This window comes from Augochlora pura, chromosome 2 (assembly GCF_028453695.1).
Source record: "Augochlora pura isolate Apur16 chromosome 2, APUR_v2.2.1, whole genome shotgun sequence".
In the NCBI taxonomy this organism is placed as follows: domain Eukaryota; kingdom Metazoa; phylum Arthropoda; class Insecta; order Hymenoptera; family Halictidae; genus Augochlora; species Augochlora pura.
Window position 1 is genome coordinate 11,174,788 of NC_135773.1, and position 20,818 is coordinate 11,195,605.

Sequence of the window (20,818 nt, forward strand, 5' to 3'; positions counted from 1 at the left end):
TGAACAGCATTCACGTCCGCGAACGTGTTAACTCGAAAACTATCGAGCTATGAATGTAACTAATGTACATTGTTTTCGAATAACGACACGATTGGATTTATTTAAACTCTGTACGTTTTCCACTGTAATGCAATCTTGAACAAAGAAAAGAATTTTGCGTTTACAAACAGTTTCACAATATCAGCAGCTGTAAAAGAAAAAAATCAGACGGCAGGCATTCCGACTGGTTTAGTAGATCTGGCGTCAAGCAATACATTGTGAAACAAAATTTCGAAATCCGATACACCCACGTCGCGACAAAGTTGCTGCTACATTCGTATCGGTGACAAGATCGAGATCGGAAGCTGGCACACCGAAATCGCTTCGACTTGGCGCGCGTGTGCCGAGCTCGATCGGAAGCGCGCCGGTGATTGTCAGCAGACAGATTCCTCTGGACCCGGTATCGCAGCAGAAAACGTCGCGTAACCGTTCTCTCTTTTACGATCGAACGCATTCGAGCCGAATCGGCTGACTGGTGCGCCCGGCGTCGCCCTGTGAATCGATGACGCGTCAAGGCTGGCAAAATACCTTGCGGGTGTGCCGTGACACGGTCGCATTAGATTTCACGGGGTGCAGTAAATCTGGCGAGTTCTTGCGAGCAATACACGTCACGGGACGCGCGTTTCGCCCGCGCGGGCGGCCGAAGTTTCGACGGGTTGCCAGGGAGGCCGCGCGTCGCGTCGGCGATATTCGTCCGCGTTTCATACGCCTCATTATTCCCCCGTTGTTTCCGGTCCCGCGACTTCGCGTATTGTTACTCTTAACGCGCCGGTCTTCTCCACTCTCGTCACCGGCAGCGATAAAACGCGGCGCGCGGCGCGCGGCGCGCGGCCCGGCCCGGCCCGGCGTCGACGGGAAAGGGCCAGGAAATGAATCGAGCCGCGCTAGAATCTGTTTTGCGCGTTTGATTAATTCCCGCCCCGGTTTTATTGTGCCCTCGGCCCGAGGAACTTTACAACGACGATTCGAAACGACTACGGGAAATTAATTACACTCGGGACAATGGCTAGGTATTTCTCGTGCTTCCGTTTTTTTCCGTTTGTTTGCCCGCTCGCTTCTCGCGGGTACGGCGCGGGGGGCGGACGGTTTATGGTCGCTTGGAACCGGTTGGTTGCTTCCAGGATCGGTTCATTGACTTCCAAGCCGAAGCTCTCGGCCGATCCTCGACTCGTTTTATTAGCGCGGCAAAATAAAAACGCTGGATACCGCTGACAGCTTGGGCGGGGGATGTGTAATACTGCAATACCGTCGTTTGATCCGCAGCGGGTGTGGCGCCGGAACCGGAGCCTTGTGTCAGATACGTGGACGGCATGGAAGCGATTATTAACAGCGACGACGTGGTGGATAGGAAGAAGTTATCCGAGAGGGAGGGCATCCCTTTGGACTGCTTGTGGAACATCACCGTTAAGGAAGGCTGGAAGGTAAGGGCGCCCTGAACTTCTTCGATTTTCCTCCCTTACGATCTTCTCGAACTTCGTAAAGGGTGACCGATTGCGATTACGTTATGCAGGGACGTCGGTTGTACGAACTTTGCTTAACTTGCTGCGTTTCGAAGGTATTTTAAAGCAATCATACTTTACCACCATGTAACGGGGAAGATTTTCAAAAATGTGTGGATTCTTGTCCAATTCGTAGAGTTTAACAAGACTTGTTCTGTTTAAATTCCTTTCTTTTTTTGTCAATAAATTCTGTGAGCGTGAGCGGTCTCTCAATAGATCCCTGATTCGGTAGGAATGTCGTTTGGCGCACGTTCGAAAGGAATCTGAAGTATTTGAGGGAAAATAATCTATATACACAGGCTCCGGCCGACTGAAGGGTATATGAGAGGACCAAGTGGGACCTTATAAAAAAAACCAAGAAACGAATCAAGAATACAATTTTATTATTTAAGGTTTCGTTTGCGTGGAAATTGAGTTTGAAGATTCATTACGTTTGGTGTATATTCGATGGAAAATCGGCGACAATGAAATTGACGCGAATGAAGTAAGGTGATTGCGTGGCCACCCGCGAGAACGCGTAACCTTGTAACCGAAAAATCTGTACAAATCCTGTAATATGCGGCTTAATGTTCAAAATAAGCCATGTTTCTTCAAAATTTTTGGAAGCCGCCGAAAGGGGAAATCGACGGAAATGAGCGCAATCTAATTTACTTGACACTTTACACAGATAAGTTTTTCTTAATCAGCTATCGAACGGTATAAGTGTCATTAAAAAAACCTCTAATGACAGTTTTGGCAATCTTAATCGGTTATACTCTTTCTCCGCTATTCTAAAATGCCTCATGAAAGGGACAGTTTAAACGAAGACTATTTTAATCGCCGTTTGGTCTATCAGCCAGCCTCGGGAAAAACGATCAAGATCGCTCGAATCGCGATCAGAGGATGCAATTTAAACCGCGCTCCTTTGTCACGCAATTTCCCAAACGGTGTCTTTCGGCGAGCTTCTTCCCGGGCCAAATGAAATCGCGTCCGGCGCAAAACGTTCCATCTAATTGGTACGAGTTCTTTGATACCCCCTCCACTCCATAGCCCGCAAAAAGAATTCCCCGGTCTTCACCGTCCCGGTGAACACGTACATCTTTCAGATTCAGCTGACGTTCTCGGATCCCTTCAAGCTGCAACGACCGAACGAGTGCGACGCCAACTTCGTGGACATATTCAAAGATCGCACTGACATGTCATCCAGAGAGAAGAATTTCTGCGGCAGCATCGCCGACACCGTGAACCTCGCGACCAATGTCGCCTTTGTCAGATTTTACGCCGAGCCGAAAGCACTGAACAGCAGCTTCGAGGCCGTGATGACAGCGCTCAGGGACAGAGACGCGGGAGACAAACGTGAGTTCGCAGACGATGCCGATTAATTGTTCAACCTGCCCGTAGAACCGGCTCGTCTATAGTTCGCGTCGTTTTATGAAAAGGTGGAAACACTTCTCGAATCATCTTGACACTTTCACCGCCGCGCGATCTTTATTTCGATCTTTGTTTCTCTTTCTGATTTCCTTGTCTATTGTGCCAATAAATAATTAAACGAAAGACCTTTCTACCTTCGACGATTCGAAGAAATAGAAATTAGTATTGCAACAATCCCATGGATAGGTACTGTGAACTCTTCATATGAAGACAGCAGTCATCGATCATTTAAATTAATACTTTTTGACTTCTTTTTAACTTTAATACTTTAACTTTTACTAGTTAATACTTCGTATTATAGAATGCATCAAATTACTTTTTAAGATGATGTTCTTAATTAGAAGATGTTCCTTAAGCACTGTGGTTAAATAAAAATTATTAAAAAGTATCTTCTGATACCATCAGTAGAAATAGTATCAAACAAGATATACATACTTGTGGAATTAATAGCATTGTAATAGAGTAATTTGGAGAAATTTATTTGAAGAAATATGAAGAAATACTATACTATACGTAACGGTGTATAAAATGAGCACGTCACAACCATCGTAGCGAGTGATTTTGCCTCTGGATCAATGGGGATCTGCTAAAAAAATAAACCGCAAAAATTGTCCGTGGCCTTAAAAATCAAAGTGGAAGTCAACGTTTTTTAATAATAGAAAAAACGATGCTATATCTGGCCCAATATGTTATACCCACGCATAATTGAACGTTTAACCAGCAGCGATCGAAAACAAATAAACGAGCACTCGACCGCCAAATGTAACGCAGTGAAAGGTTGAATAGGGTGCTAGATGTGATCGCGATTAACGCGAGCGTAACATTTAACGATTGCGGTTTCATGTGCAAAAGGCCGCTCGCGTGAATAAAATAGCTCTCTCGTGAGCGTCGCGTACAAAGAACCCTCGAGTCCGTCAAAAGATACTTCCACGTTAATTAGTTGATAAGAGTACCAAATTAATTGCGCGCTGCAAAACAAGCCCCGCGACACCGGAAAAACTTATCGAACGCGATCCATGCTCGCTGGCACACTCGGACAAAAGTGGGTTAATCTAATTATATTTTTTTAACGATACTCGACACGACAGTTAGCCACGCACCGGTAATTGCTGTTCACTCCGGGGACCTGCGCCCCGAAAGGGAAACTTTAATTTCCATTACATCGCGCGCGGAATATTGCGAAAGTCCTTTGTCCGCCTGGCGCAATTAGGAAATTTCAATGTTAAGTTTCATTAAAGTTAACACTGCCGCGGCCGGTTCGCAAACGGACGCGATACCGTGTCCGGTGAGGTACGGCCTAATGGAAATCTGGTAAATGAACGCCACGCCCCGCGGCGCTAAAAAATAGAAGAACCAAGGAGGAGGTACACGCGATGCGGCTAGGAATTACATGATTGCCGATCTAATCGACGGAAAGACAAAGTGTTATCTTTCAATCGCGCGGAGTTTATAAATAGTGGCCGACGTTGGAGCATTAACAATTCGAGTCGGGCATTAGGTGGAATGCCTTGTAATGGCTGCTCCGCGGAATAGAATAACGGCGGCATAAATATTCGGAAGCTGGTGTTTTAGTAGCTGTGCCGTGCTCATGCTCGATTTTTCAATGGTTCGAGTCTGGAGATTATGCGCGCGGTGTGCCGACAAAATTATTACTCTCGGCGGACTACCTTGCCTTTCAGGCGAGGGAACGTGAGCAATCTAACGGGCGCGACGATTTTAATGAAACTTTTTGGGAGGCAGATCCACGGTGACCCGAAAAGATGCTCGGGCACGCGAATGATATTTATTAAACGAGGCACTCTCGATTCTTTAATTATGACTTTTAATTAAACGTCTCAGATATTGTTCTTAATGTCTTGCGCTTCGACACTTGTACAACACCGCTGCGTTCTTGAATTCAATTATGCAGTTAAGACAAAATGTCCGAAAAGTGTGGAATTAATATTTTAAATTTTGCACTTAACTAGAGGTTGAAGAAAATATGTATGTACGCTGTATTATGTTAGTCATTTGACATTATTCAACATGTGTGATAATTCGAAAAATACGGAAGTAACAAATCGATAAAATATGAGAAAACACGTTATATTCTATCATTGAACTGACATTGAAATTTGTATCTGGATACATTTATATTCGAATATTTATTTGATAGTGGCGATATCAATTTTATTTTAGTCTTTATCTTTCGTTCATCGTCAAAACAAAATTTTATCCAACTCTGCTTAAGTATTAGCTAATAGAAATACGAATAGCGTAGCAGCATTCGTTGATTAATATTTTGGACACTCTTACGATATAATCCCCTGGCATTTGAAGCGGAATATTTTTATAACATCTTTTGCAAAAGGCCTTAAACCGTCCATATATATATATTTACGTTCTACTAACGAGAAAGAGCAATCACTGCGGAAACGATACGTGGACGTTATTGATATCGGTATTACCATTGAAAAGTCACAAATGTAAACGCGTCTGTTCGTTCAGCATGTTCAATTAATGCGACTCTCGATCTGCACTTTGTCCGAGCGTCCATCCGCATTAACGGATGGTATCAACGGATATTGATAATCTACTTAACAAGTTCACATCGTTGGGAATAATTGCCTGCGAAAGGATTCGAATTCTATATTAATGGCGGCGATCCCGGCTGAATAGTAAATGGAGTAAGCTGCCAGGGCGAGCGACGCGGTCTCCACAAGTATGGGATTCACCGGTCTATCTCTGCACGGGAAGAATTTCTGGTTTTCCGCACCTGGATTCGCCGCGGAACTAATATCTTACAAGCGGCTTGCTCGCGGACCCAGGAAATTCACTTATTTCCCTATCTCCCGCACGACAAGATTTTAAATGAAAATCTCCGTGGCCGTTGTGCTCACGCTGCGAGCTACTCCGTTAATAATAAATTCAGGGGTATTGGTTGTGAATTGATATTACTTTCGCGTTGCTAACAATTCGCGTTTGTGTGAAATCTCCCAGCATTTTGAAACGCGATATATATAATTGGAATATAATTGGAACTCTGATATTTTAATTTGCTATTGTATTATACTATGTTGACCGTTTGTAGTACAGTAGTTTTTAAGTTTTTAAATTCGTTTATGATTAACCTCTTCAAGTATACTGCCACGTATGTGTAGGTTTAGTTTTCTTAAAGTCATAACTATCCTAAGTGCAAAGAAAGTATAAATCAATTGAAAAACTGTTCTCTATAGAATGCCTCAACAATACCAAAAGAACCTCATCAAATAAAATAAAATGAATGAAAATGAAAAAATTAAATAGATTTTTTTTTTGAGCTGCTAAAAATGTAACTATTGTATTAGCAAATAGTTCCATTTGATATGCATACGATACAAAAATAATGCAAAATTAGAATACTATACGTGGAAATAAATGTATTTGTTTTGACATTAAAATAGCTTTAGCGCAAAGGATGAACCATCCTAAGTGATATATTAAAGAAATGAAGTTATGAAAAGGAAACATATTTACTATCATCAATGTTTTTTAAATTTTCACGGATAGTATCGATTGAAAGAGATGAATGACCTGATACAAGAACGATTTCGAATTCGATTGTATTTCTTACAAATATATATATATATATATATATATTAAATTCAGTAAAAAAGCAGTAGATAAATGCCCGAAAATACGTACATTATGCTGTACCATCGTTTTTCCCGTTAAAAGTTAGTTCAGCTGAATAATGGTAGGTTAAATACAATTTCAGGGAAGCTTCAAAAACATACGGAACCAGCTTTGGGATGTTGCGAGCGCGTGATCCTATTACGTAGTAATGCTGAGTTTTGTTTCGCACAAATAACAACGAAAAATCCGTAAATGAAAATATTAAATCTCATTGTAATATCTGCGTTGCAACTGCCATGATTTAAGAGTTGGAATCAGATTTTCACAAAGAAACAATTTAAGAAGAAAGAATTTTTGCTTCTGTCCTCATGGTGTTTTATTAGACTAATGGCAAATAATTTAACTTAAAATAAACAGATATACAACGTTAGACATTTAACTCTTTCGAATTTATTTTTCTCGTAAGCGACACGTTGATCAAGTCGAATAAAAATGATAGAATGTAAGGTGTTTTCTTATAGTGTATCGATTTACTTCTCTCGTATATTGCTTTTTCGTATTATTCGAATAAATTGATATCTCAATTTATGACGAATAATGAATTATTCGATTAAATTGATATCTCAATTTATGACGAGTAATGAATTATTCGGTTAAATTGATATCTCAATTTATGACGAATAATGAATTATTCGAATAAAATATTCGCCTAAAAGAATTTCATTCAGATAATTACCTTAAATAAATACTTATTCAAAACAATCGGAATAATTCCGACCTCTGCTCGTCGGTGTGAAATAGCAAGTTTAAATTGCACTTAAGAGCACGAAAAGCGCATTCAATCAGATAGAGAATGACGATCGTTGGTTCTCCATTGATCCGGCCGTTTGAAATTTCGAATGTGCGATCCCTTCACCCGTTTCTTTTTCTCTGTTTTTTTCAGCGTGCGCCGATGAGGAGTACTATTGCGAGGACGCGACTTGCATCGCAGCGGAGCTACAGTGCAACGGAAGGGTCAATTGCCGTTTCCGTTGGGACGAGGATGAGCAAGTCTGCAACGTGAGTAAGCGAGCATTGTGTCAAGACTAAATTCAATCCGCCGATACGACGCGACGCCTCTAAGGCCGCTTGAATGTTTTCCGATTTCCGAATCATTTCCACCTTCGCTCTTTCCATCTCGTTCGAACTCAAATAGAACCATACATTGCCCTGTGCGACACGAAATGTTACCCCAGTCGGAGCACTGTACACGAAGAAAACGAGGGAGACAGAGAGAACGAAAAATAGTGGGGAGGGGATGGGGTAATACAGAAGTGGTGGAAAGAGAAAAAGGGAAGAATTTGGTAAAATGTAGTGTCGTTTTAAATCTTCCCCGGAACGTTGTCTCACGTATCGCGATCCATCGGGAGAAATACGATCGAACTTCGATTCGACCGAGAATAATATGTTTTACTAATCTTGACTTATTCAAAGTTCATGAGCTTTACAACATTCAAGTCTCATTTTTCGATTTTTGGCATTCTGTCAGTTTTCTACACAGTTTTAATTGAAACTGTTGCAACTGTTTTCAAATTGTTTCAATATCTGATGTGTGCACCACTGGTTAATAAATGTACTTCGACCGTAATTTCAACTACAGAGGAAAATATCGTTGTTCTCCAACGCAATTTTAATTTTAGAAAGAACGTAAAACACGCGTCCATAGATTTCATAACTTAACAAACTGCTCTCCATTAACATTAATGTCAGATCCGCGGACCTTCCTTCTCTTATCGTTTGCTCCATTTAATTGACCCCAGCAGCAATCCGTGTCTTCCAGGCGCGGGACGCGCTCTCTTTTTCCCCCAGAAATGGAACAGTTAACTCTGTTTACGTTATCTGTCGAGAAACGAACATCGTCAACGACTGACGCGTTGCCTTATTCATGTATATTTGGATGGAAACTGCGAAACTTCAAAGAACTCGAGAGGAACTTTGGGATACCGTCGCGGAGGAGCATTAAAATGGATCTTTAATAAGGTGTCTTCATTCGTCGTAGCAACTGTGCACTGTTGCTAGGAGCCTGGTTCGCTGCTATGTCTCCCAGCGAGACACTTCAAAAGACAACGGTAATATACGGGAAGAGTAGTCCGCTTCGAAATGCAACCGTCAGGGAAATCCCTCAATGATGGATATCTAGAATATGTTCCGCTGAATTATCGAAGTAAGCAAATGAAAGCGTGCGTCGGCTGACACGGCGCGCGACATGCATTCGCCGCGCCCGGTTCCAGTTTCTTGCGAATACGTCATCGTTTTATGTCCGGAATTATACGGGCTTTCCATTTCTTAGTAGCAAATCCCGGTACCTGGGAATGCACTGACGCCAGAATAGCACGTCGCCTAGAGTTAAGTCGTTCTCCAACATTTTACGCGGCTCCCATCCTTCTCTAGGGAGCTAATTAATTTATTTCGAAGACGGTTTCGCTCTGGCTAGAACCGAGATACTCCTTTCAGAGGTGCTGTTCATTGTTGAGCAAGACATGTTTGAACCTTGTGCACAAATTGGGTTCAATTCAAGCACACGGAGGATGGTCCACTACTTTTTTTAACCGAGACGTTAGTTAAGAATGTTCCGTTTGCGATATACGTATTTTTTACATAGAAAATTGGTCAAATTTTAATTACTTAAAGTTGCGTGGTATGACTTAGAGATTCCAAAGTTTCGCTCTGATGACATTTTCTTTTTATAAGAGGATACGTAATATTTAATACGAAGTGTACAATAAATATAATTATATACGCTAGCGACGCTAATATCGATCGTGTTAACTAGTTAGCTGCTGTAATCTCTTTGAGAAGATTATGATGTGTAGCTATTAGGTATAACGTATAATTCAGTTTGAATTTAATTCAAGATTAACTTTATTACTAACATTTATTTATTTACATAACTTAACCAATTAGTTGTTAGGACCAGCATATCCGTCGTAACAGAAAATGTTGTAATTCCTTCATGACGAGTATACTCGTCAAAAGCAGCTAACTGGTTAAGATATTATTAAGTTATTTCGTATCAAGCCGACATTTAACCAAACATCTATTATCTTAAAGTAGAGAGCATTGGCATCAAGACCGTGGATTTTACGAATTTGTGGCAAAAATGGATAATCGAAATATAGAATAATGAAGCACAAAGTTTTCTGTGCATAAAAATCCGCGGTCATTGCATCAGATTACATCACATTGCATCAATAATAAAATTAATCATTAAAAGATGATCTTTAGTTTAGATTTAAGATTTTCGTTCAGCATTTCCAAATAAATCATATCGAAACGATATTGTAAATTACTTTTGAATAATACAGATAAAATCGATGCAAAATGCATTTCACGTTTAATCGGTTAGACATTATTGATCCCAATAACTACCGCGGCCGTAAGAGGTAGTTCACGTGCAACTGAAATCGAACACGATCGAGACTCGATACACCATTAATATTCCATGAATTCTTGATTTCGTTCATTTGGAGTCGAGCTTCTTTGTAGGAAATCCCAGTATTCCGGTGCGCGCAATCCCTAACAGACTTAATATCCTCTCTCCTGTAGCTCCAATCCTTCTCTCTCTCTCTCTCTCTCTCGGTCTCTCTTCGGCCATCCCGACGGCGGTTAATTAATTTATTCAAGGCTGCTTTTGCTGGCTCCGGCCAGTCATTCCGTTTCCCTGACCTCCGACTCGCGGTTTCGTGATATCCGAATGCGTATCGTCCCGCTGCATGGCAGGGTGTTTCCGGTTCCGGGGGCGCAAAATAGTATGGGATTCTGGCAAACGACCAGAACAGACTGCCTCCGGAACGACGACGGCACCGTGGCACCGACGGGATATTAATCTAACGGGAAATAATGCCGGCGATATGCTACCATTCGATCCTGGTCTTGTTTCGGCGCGAGATCGTTGCTTTGACCGTATCCGGCAAACGAGAATCGATGCGGTTCGAGTGGTGCCCTTAACCCGTTGCTTCACCCAACCCATCTTGGCTCGCAGCACCAATTTCGGAGCTTTTTTTTAGTCTGTTCCCACTTTGGGAACGCTATACTATCGAAACCTCCCGGTATAGTTCCGCGAAAAATTTTGAGCGTTTGAAAAAAATTGCATGCAGAGTCACTGCAATTGGAGTGGAAATAGAAATTTTAGTTTCCGCCGCATTCCGCCAATGATGAAACGCTCGGGATTAGGATAACATAACAAATTAGACTTGGGTGGTATTTTATTTGTAAAAGTATCGAGGGTTTTGGAAATGTGGACTTTCTCCAATTGTGAAAAGCGTTCGCATACAAGTGAGAAAGTGGAGAACAACTTAGACTGGAAGATATAACATACAGACAATCACAGAAGTCTTCGTACAACTTATGGAACGCCATAACTTGACCGCTTTAAATGATTTGAACTTGTTTAAAATGGCAGGATTAATTTACTGGGAAATAACTAAAATATTTTTTTCCTTCTGCTATTACATAAAATATTCCTTTTGCTATTAATGAACTATCTTCCAAGCATGGCGTAGATTTACAATTAAATCAATGTGCTATTTATTAATAATAATTCTGAGATTTTTCAAATTAGTCAAAAAATTCAGAAAATTCACTCATTGCGCATTCCTTCGAATGCGGCTCAGAGTCTGAGCGTATCCCTCTCCTTCCGTCATGCCCTGGAACGAAACAAGGTTTGGCTCGCTGGATATACCTCGTTACACCACGTTGAGAATTCACGCGCTCGCATCTCATTGGCTACTGTTTTTCGTTAATAACTCGTAATCAAAACCGCGGATTCCATTTTCGCTGAGGAGAAAGTTACTCCAAATGACCTCAGGAACTTCTCATTTCCCGGAGTAACAATAATTTTCATACACCCTATAGTTATCGAAACACGGTTACATTTCTCGACAGAGCAATGGAGGATCGTTGTTCGCCGATCCAAGGATTTGATACGCGCGGCGCATGGTGCGCGTGTCACAGAACGGAATTAGAAATCGTAGGGAACCATTGGCTCAAGCCCGACAATGGATCGTGTTTCGGCCGCGATTGCGTATCGGGAAGCCTCGGAAATGTTTTTCTTTTTTTTTAACAACGGGTCCCAGCTGCCTGCAGCGGGGAAAACGGCGTCAAAAGCGATCGTTGTGCCACGAAGGCAGGCTGCGTCGCGCCCGGCAAACTGGTAGCGCGTGTGCCGTTTTATTTATCCTCTTTTTGTCCGCACGCGAAGTTGTTTACAACGGGTCGCTCTTTCACGCTCGTCGAGTTTCCGGCAAATAAAATCGGAGCGTGGTATTAGGTGCGGTAGGACTTTCGCGCCGGATCCGTGTCGCTGACAAATCGAACGGACACCGGACTGTCGCCGACGATTCTGCGCCGCCACTGTAATCACGTCCGCCTGTGATCTCCGCGGGGTAAGAAGATCGCGGATCTTGCGGATGAATATTACAGAAGGAATTACCACAAAGATCGTTTCTGCGGTTTAACTGGATAGCTCCTTTACCTTTGGACAGACCGGCCATTGTTTGCGGCCAGTTCTTTGAACATTAACATTCGACTTGCAAGGAGGAACGGGGTCCGAACCCTGTCAGAGGCGGGGCGCGTCTCTGTCGCTTCTGTTCCTTCGACTCGGCCTTAACGAGCTACTCGATCCTCCGCGAAACTCTTTTACTTAATTGAGCCCGAAGTTATCTTTCGAGATCGAACCGGTCCGCCGCATTACCGTCTTTCATGGAAATAGGGAATCGATGTATTAATCGTATCGCCAGGAACCGATTGCCAACGATTAACGAGCCATCCTTCTGACACACCTGCGGCAGAAAGGAATCGGCCGAGCTGAGACCGTTTGAGGAACGGTTCTACGATTCTCAAGGACTCAGGTGCGGTCTGTTGGCTCGAAGAACTTCCCAATTATACTATTGGGAAACTCTTAATTTGGTGAAACAGAAGCGCATGAATTGTACGCGCTGATCACGAACCTCGAACCACGTATTTACTTGCGAGTGTAGTTCGTCTCTTCGGGAAACTGGGTCGCATGAGAACGGTGATTCAAATTGGGAATAGCATGACGTCAGGCGATTTTGCAAAGATTACTTTGATACAGTTGACCTGCGATTTCCTTTCCAGATACTTTGATTAAACCCTCGCCATTCCATTTACAGTCACTACGATTAGAATTTATTCGATTGTACTAATTTCGTGGGAGAAAAAGGAAATTTGTATTTATTGTGTGCTTACATCTACTTAAATGTTTAACTATTGGTAACAGCAGAATAAAATTCAATTTCTACTTAAAGGAATGGCTGAACCTGCAAATGTAACAGCTTATTACTAGAAATTTTCGTCACGGGTCTGACTCATTAAAGTTCGGCAAGGGGTTAATACCCGTTTGTCATCGATAGTATATAATTTCACTTCAGAGTTTAAATACAATAGGAACGATAGAAGGATAGAATGCTATTTTAATTCAGTAGTCGTGAACAATATTCAAATTCAGTGGATCAAGTTTCAAATCTTTACGGCAAGTCTGTTATTACAGGATGTCTCGGAAATGGTAGCACAACCGGACAGGAAGTGATTCTACATCAAAAAAGAAGAAAATATTTTGGTATAACATTTTTTCATCCGGTGCTCCGTTACCGTGATAATCGACTTCAAAGTTCGTTCAACTTGTACACCATTTAATGCAATTTGTATTATTTCACTGCTCTGCTTGTCTCTGTCCGGGATAGTGTTTACAAACAGTGATAATTGTGCGGTTGAAACAATACAAAGTGTCTCTACTGATTACTTATTTTTTATTCTTTTTTACTACTACTATTACAATGCCACAATTATTGTTGAAAATGTCCTTCTCGCTGCTCCATACATAAGTTTGCTCGATGAATGAATGACATCTGGACAAATTGTAAATTGTTATCGCTTTTTAATTTTTCGAATGCCTCAGCAATCTTATGTTTCAAATATGTAACATTTGAAATATCGTTCATGCTATAAACTTGTTCTTTGATATGACCAGATATAAGTTGAACGAACTTTGAAGTCGATTATCACGAAGACGGAGTTCCGAATGAAACAATGTTGTACCAAAATATTTGCTTCTTTTTTTATGTAGAATCACTCTCGGTTCAGTTGTACTACGATTTCCGGAACACCCTGTATGTTACAAAACAAGAGTCACTTGCAAGGAATTTGAACATTGTCTATATAATACCGACTGTATGCAGCGCATGCGTATCGATAACTTCACATACTCGCCGAGACTGTCCCCACGAATTTATCTTGCTTAACGGAAAATCGACGTCGCACTTACACTCGACTTTCTACTTCACTACCTGCACGCCGCACAACTATATCGCGAGAGGACCGAGTAAAAAATGGTTCCCGCATCGTTTCCGTTCCAAGAAGCTCCTTTAATCTCACGAAAGCTATGCAGGGATTATGCGAACGACGAACGCATATTTTAGTGGCAACTAAGGCGACGGGGACGCTCAGAAAAGAAAGTAATATACATATACGAACGCGTTTAAGATTAATTCTAGATTGTGCTGTACTTTCTGCGAAGCAGATTTGCATTCGTACGTGAGGTCCATTATAATAGAAATGAAAACGATGTTTCAGTTTATTTTGCTTTTGTGGTTCCGCTTACAATTAGCTGTACGTTTATTATTTGCTTCGAAGTGCACCATCTTGTCTGTATCGAAGACTATTCTAATTTTGTCATTTATGTTGTAGAAATGTGTTTCGAAGAATTCGAGCAAATTTCGTTAATTTCGGATATGAATTTGAAGTTGGCTCGAACGATTGTGTCCGAGTTCAAGAAATGGACTGTTTATTTTGAAAGTGGTGTGACTCCATTTTTGACAAAAATGAGATATCACGTAATTCATGCTTAATTCAATGTCAATTTTTTATGTATACTAATCCGTGCTTAATTTCTTAAAAAATTCCCATGTTTTGTACAATTTAAAATTGGTCGGTAAACGAAATTGCATAATCATCGATTATGAAAATAGCGTAAGTCCAATTGACAGAGATAGGTGGCTTAGCAGATGGTTGCCGATCAGTAGCCTGTTATTTTACATTTGTTTTATATTACGTAACACAATGTAGAAAACATGATAAATTCATGTAATTCGACTTCATATAATTTACGTAAATTTTTTAATTATCAGGTATGATAACCTTTAATTTTCTCGAAATAAGAGAAAATGAACCTACATCACTTTCAAAATAAACGGTCCAAATAATAGCAGAGATCGGACGCTCGGAATATGCTGTGAGTAAAAAGTTCTCAATTGAGCTTTATTTTCAAAAAATTAGCAGCATTTTTACATATTCTAGATGTCCAAAGCGTGTGCGATTTAACAATAATACCACACTGCTTTATTAACTTTCCCGTTGCAGGATACAGTAGGAATAAAAATAATGCCACGAGCACTATTCGTTCCTAAAATCACATGTGAATTAATGACTGCCAGTTCATTATCTTCCCTTATTAGAGTTTTTACATCGCGGCTGTTCCAAACTAATTTTACCAACAATGAGAATTATATTATTTTACGTTCACCATTTTTATCGTTGACCAGAACGTTGAACATTGTACGAAGTTATAATTGCTACGGAATGAGAGACGAGTGACAGAATACTCTACGCAATTTAGGGCTACTGTTCGCAGCAGATATGATCATCCTGGAAACAATCTCTTAGTTTAAGACGGAGCTGCAGGCGATGGCAACGCTGCTTGCAACAGTCTTGTACTTTGTATTGCCTAACTTTCGAAGAGCTTTTGCCGTATCATTTGGTTTTAGCACGAAGTGAATTTCCTTCGGCACAGATCTTACCTTTGCGAGAAAAGTCGCCAGGTTCTGATATCAATAAACAAGGAGGATATTTACAATACAATGGCTTATTTATCAAAACTTTTTTCCATTTCTTTCTTCATGTCATCCCAGAATTTTATTAATACTTTCTTATGCTCTAATTATCGAAGACAACTAGACTGTGGATTCTATGCATTTATGGGAAAAATATGTAAATCAAATGCAAAATATTGATATTTAAAAATTTTTAAATACTATTGAATGATTTTCAACTTAATAGAATAATGACAGAGTGAATATATTACAATTGTTGCAGTATATTACAATTAACGTAAATGTAATGTTAATTATATTTGAAAATAAACAAAAGGCGCAGCAAATGTCTGCCCACAGTAACTAGCACCACAACCAAATAACTCCCCGTTAAAAGTCGGACAAACTGGAGCAACAACCGCCAAGAGACTCGGAGTCGAGCGGCATCGGACTCTATTACTTCCTATTTGAATTTTCCCCATAAACCGCGAACGCTGAAACTAATCGCAGAACACACGGCCAGTACCTTCTGGGTTCGGAAAAAATCACTGGACTACCGGCGCGGAGGTGGCGAGCTTACAGAATTAATTAAAATTCGAGCGTCCCCCGTCGCAAGCAAGAAATTGCTTCTCCGTTTAACGAACTACACGCGTACCGATCCGCCGCCCCGTTCCCGGCAAACGTCAACCCGGTCGAGTCTCATGATTGCAATAAACCACGGTGCCGCGATAGGAGCCACCGTGATACCGGTTCCGCTCGGCACAGAGACACGGCCGCGAAATGGACGGTCCTCGCAGAGAAAACGCGGCCACGAAATCGTAGGGGATCCGCAGCCCGGCCGTTCCATCCAATTTTATTCCCGTCTAATGGAAAGAGCGCCCCTACCACTTATCTCGTCCCGTACACCCAGGTAAATACTAATGGAAACCAGACGACGCGACGGGAAATCCTGATGGAAAAACAGTCGAAACGTCCGAGGAACGTGTTCCGGTATTATACAAAACGACGCGCGCAATCGGGATCTGCTGCACCCCCCACCCCCTCCCTTTAACGCGAGCTACGCCGCACATCGAAATTCGCGTTTAAATTCTGTTTCTGCGTTGCAACGGCGTCCCCGCGAACAGAAAACTGTTCAACAAGGGGAGAAGCGATCGTGTAAAATTCAGCGCATTGTTTTCATACGGAATGAACGTTCGCCTGCGAACGATCGAAAGCATTCACGGATACAAAATTCCCGGTCTGAAGTTCCCCGAAGATTCGCAGCCGCGTTTCTGTTGCCGCGAGTCAGACCGTGGACACAACCGAATCATTTCGTTCAAATTATATTCGTCCAGCAAGATCAGAAAGATCGATTCGTGTTGATTTATTTTTCGTTCAATCTATGGTAATTATAGCAATAGTATCTAGTATGAAACGTTTCTCAGGGGGTTTAAGATTGTCATTAACATTATTATAATTAAAAGTGTCATTACTGAATGTCTATGTTCTATTTCGATAGATTGATGTTCCAAATAACGTAATAAACTTCAAAATATTTGTTTAACACTAGGTTTATGGAACAAGGTAAAAAGACGGGCCACTAACTTTTTAATTTGCTATTATTCAGAAACACATTTGTAAGTTATTTATTCAATACATGTTGCATTTACGACAAATATTAATAATAACACTTAATCGTATATAATATCATATAATATAATATAATATAGCACTAGTAAAATAGAATAATACGAACATGTGCCTATTATGGAACACCATTCTCGAATCATGTCTCCATGTTTCATACTCGAAACGGTGAAATTGAATATCAAACTCGAATGCCAACTGTTCCAGAAATCAGGACAATGAATATGAAACACAGGTGCCAGCTGTTGCACGAATCGGGACAATGAAAAGATTGAAGTACTCGATACGGATGAGTATATTTTTGCTTAGAAAAGGTCGTCGTCGAATCAACATTTTTCTACAACTAATTCTTACATAACAATATTCCTATGAATGAATTTATAAGGAATAATATTCAAAAATATTCATAGAATATTTGCGGTGTATTATTTTTTATTGTATTATTTATGCTACTGTTTCAAATAGGAGTTAACAATTCAGAAGCGTTCTATAACAGCTACGTTTCCCCTGTATCAGAATTTTTGTATTTATACCCTGCTGCGATGCTTGCGAAACCGAGAAAACGTAACGAAAGTTTTACTCGATACGTTCGTTGTTACCCATTAACAACGGATCTTCTTTTCCGCGGAAATTCCCGTTAAACTGTTTCATTAATTTCGCTGGAAGGCATTTTTTTCGATACCGTAATGATATCGATGAACCATCGGACCGATTTGTTTTTCGCCTGGCATCAGCATCTCGAATATTTCGATAACGTTACGATTGGGTAAAGTGATCCTTTGAACATTGTTCAAATCCAGAAATATTTTCATCGGATTATTAAGCTTCGGAATCGCGTGTGTTCCACGATGCTTTTCTATCTCGGTCGGATTTCGAATATGTGCAGAAAATTTGTAACAATCTAATTCCAAAATCAAACCGTGATTTTTCAAACATTTCCGATGACCTGGCAAAAAGATGTTTCCAACAAAAGTTGACCAGTATTGTTAATACCTGTTTTTGTGTAGATAACTTTTTATTTGACGTCCAGTCGAATTCAAAGACCTATTGTACTATAACCTTATGTCTTGAAGCAACATTGAAATAATTTTGGCTACGGATTTCTGCTTCACCCGATTACATATTGCGCGTTGTGTTAGAATTCCAGCGTATATGCCGCCTATTCCCACCCCTTCAAAATGTGGTATGTCTTATATGCTGAGAACCCTGGTCGCATACACTAATAAGGTCGCGTGACGAACAGGGATAACACGAAGGATGAGACGTATGGAAAACGAGTGAGATAGTGCGAATTTCTAGGTACATAGTACATAGGCACTACATTGTAGTGGTATTTTGTTTTGGTGAAACAGCATAACGTCTACCAGAGCGTGAGAGGTGGGGATAAGCGAGCCTAACGACGAACCCCTCTTACCCTACGTCGTTCCGACGATCTTGTGATCTCGCAACGGCACAGTCGAGGAATATAATTTCACTTGCTGCAATGCTTTTCACCACGGTGAATGAGAAATTCGTCTTTTTTTTATTTAATTGGTAATTGAATATCTTCCGTTTCTCTGCCGCGTTTACCTTGTTAACGGACAATAAACGAGCATTGAAATTCATATCTTACATATAGCGAAGCTACGATATTCCTCACAATAATGCTAAAGCAATCGAATAAAACCCTAAGAACTGTACGCTGAAACGCGTTGTCTTCAATGTTATGTTTATTCGTAATTTTTAACAAGGCGATTGCGACAATAGAAACCCAACGGTGGATTAAAACATTTACTTTATGCGGAACGCCGTCGAAACGACAGACACGATAGAGAGAAACCGCGGATAATCTGATTTCACGTGATTCGCGATATTCTGTTTGGTCTTGCGTAAACTCCGTAGTTGGACAATAATGTCGCTCGTAATAAGAGATAAACATTTATAAGCTGTTCAGACTATAAGAACGGATAACTCGAGCAGAAACCTCTACGAGCCCATCTTCGTTTAAATGTTCTTGAGGATTTGATATGTTCACATAACGCGATTATTTCAGCATCTTTGCTGCTGAATCGAGGACTTCGAAGCAGAGCCGGCTAAATTTTATTCGGATGACGGATAAGAGATAAAGGCTATAAAAAATTTTATTCAACACTATCGCAGAGAAATTCATCTGGATGAAAATATATCCGAATAAAATTTTATTCGAATAGATAGATACATAGAATAATCGAACAGTGTCCAATTCTGCTTCATTTCAGATAATTCATTCTTAAAGACTAAAAAAATGTATTTAGACATAAAATTGCATTAAACTTTGTATCTTCTGATTTGCAAATCATTTTATGCACATCTCATAGTTATATCAAACTGTGCAGTATAAATATAATACGAAATTGATAAAATTCAAAAATGATTAAACCCTGAAATTATTAATTCCTTTAGGACAGAAAAGTTCAACACTTTCTAGAGTTCGGTGTTCGAATCAAACCGTCTACCAACTGCGAACAAATTATTGTTAGGAGCATATTCCATAAAATCCTCGATCGTTGTTCAATCGACCTTTTCAAATTTAGAAAGCCCACGTTGTTACAGGGCGCGCATTATAGGATTAGAGAACGAACCCATAATATGGAGCCCGGTGCTCCACCGAGCCAATCATAAATCCTCTGTTATAGCAAGTAAATATTTTCCGAAACCGCACGGACCTATAAGACTGCTCTACAAACTGCCGTTGCGCAAACGGCTGAGATAGGGAAGCGCGAACGAAGGAGGTTCCCTGTCCATTTCGCTTCTTCGGAAGATGGCCCCGCGGTCTATCCGCGCCGCGTGTTCACGAAATTGAAACATGAAAAGAGATCCGGTTCAGCCGAAGAGACCGGCGGAAGGGGCGAAATTGAATGAGAATATCTTTCTCGGGCAACAGAACCTTTCCGAAATCCCTCGGAACTGTCCGAGGTATTTTTTGCATAGCCGAAAAAAGAAGCAACCGGGAAGCAAATAAATAATTCCCTTGCATCTCATCGGTTCGCTGACTAATACAGAATATTGCGGCGAATAAATATCCGTAAAACCAAGGGAGTATATCGGAATCGGAGATATACATAGAACGGTGAATCACTATGAAACCAAAAATATTGGCGATGGCGTTCGGATCGGAACAAATCCGACGCGGCGGTAACGCGTCAAAAATGGCTCTCGTCGGGAACGCAGCAAACGTATTTTCGCGCCAGCTTATGAAAACACGCGGACGTCTGTCGGAGCGTGCTCGACCATATAAGCATAACAATAAACCTTTCGCGGCGTACGGGAGCAGAAAGAGGCATTTTCCAGCCCTCAACCTGAGCTTCGCGCTCGCTACATAGCCATCCTTTTCCATTCAGGCAGCGCACGCAGCCAGCCAGTCCGTGGGTTCCCGGGCTTCCTAGGGAAAATGTAAGCATCTAATGCACAGAGATCTCATTCACGAAGGGTAACGCTTCCAGGCAAGCCGCCGGCAACGCGAAAGCTCTGTCTATATTGTTAATTGTACCGACCCACCTCGGAACGCGCCATTGTTATTCCCATCGTTGGGCCGCGCTGCAAACTTCATCGTTCCACGGACACGGAGGCGAATTCAGTCGTCAATGGCTACGAAATCGCCTACTACCGTGCCACGATTTCTCTTCCATTTGCGCCGGCAGTTCGAAATAATTAACTAGCGATTTCGATGCGTTATGTTGCAGAATACAAACCCGATCGCCTCCACGTGATATAACTGTGGCAGACGGTTTAATAGCGTCGGTCGTTTAGTTGTATTTTCATAGCTGC

General features: G+C 41.1%; 1 protein-coding gene across 1 annotated transcript in view; it reads left to right on the top strand.

Annotated features, from left to right (window-relative positions):
- Positions 1–20,818, top strand: part of Neto (Neuropilin and tolloid-like) — a 189,900-nt gene that overhangs the window by 160,824 nt on the left and 8,258 nt on the right. The window contains exons 5-7 of the mRNA XM_078191608.1: positions 1,303–1,460; positions 2,624–2,873; positions 7,486–7,601. Of these exons, the coding sequence (XP_078047734.1) occupies positions 1,303–1,460; positions 2,624–2,873; positions 7,486–7,601 (524 nt within the window). The remainder of the gene's footprint in view (positions 1–1,302; positions 1,461–2,623; positions 2,874–7,485; positions 7,602–20,818) is intronic.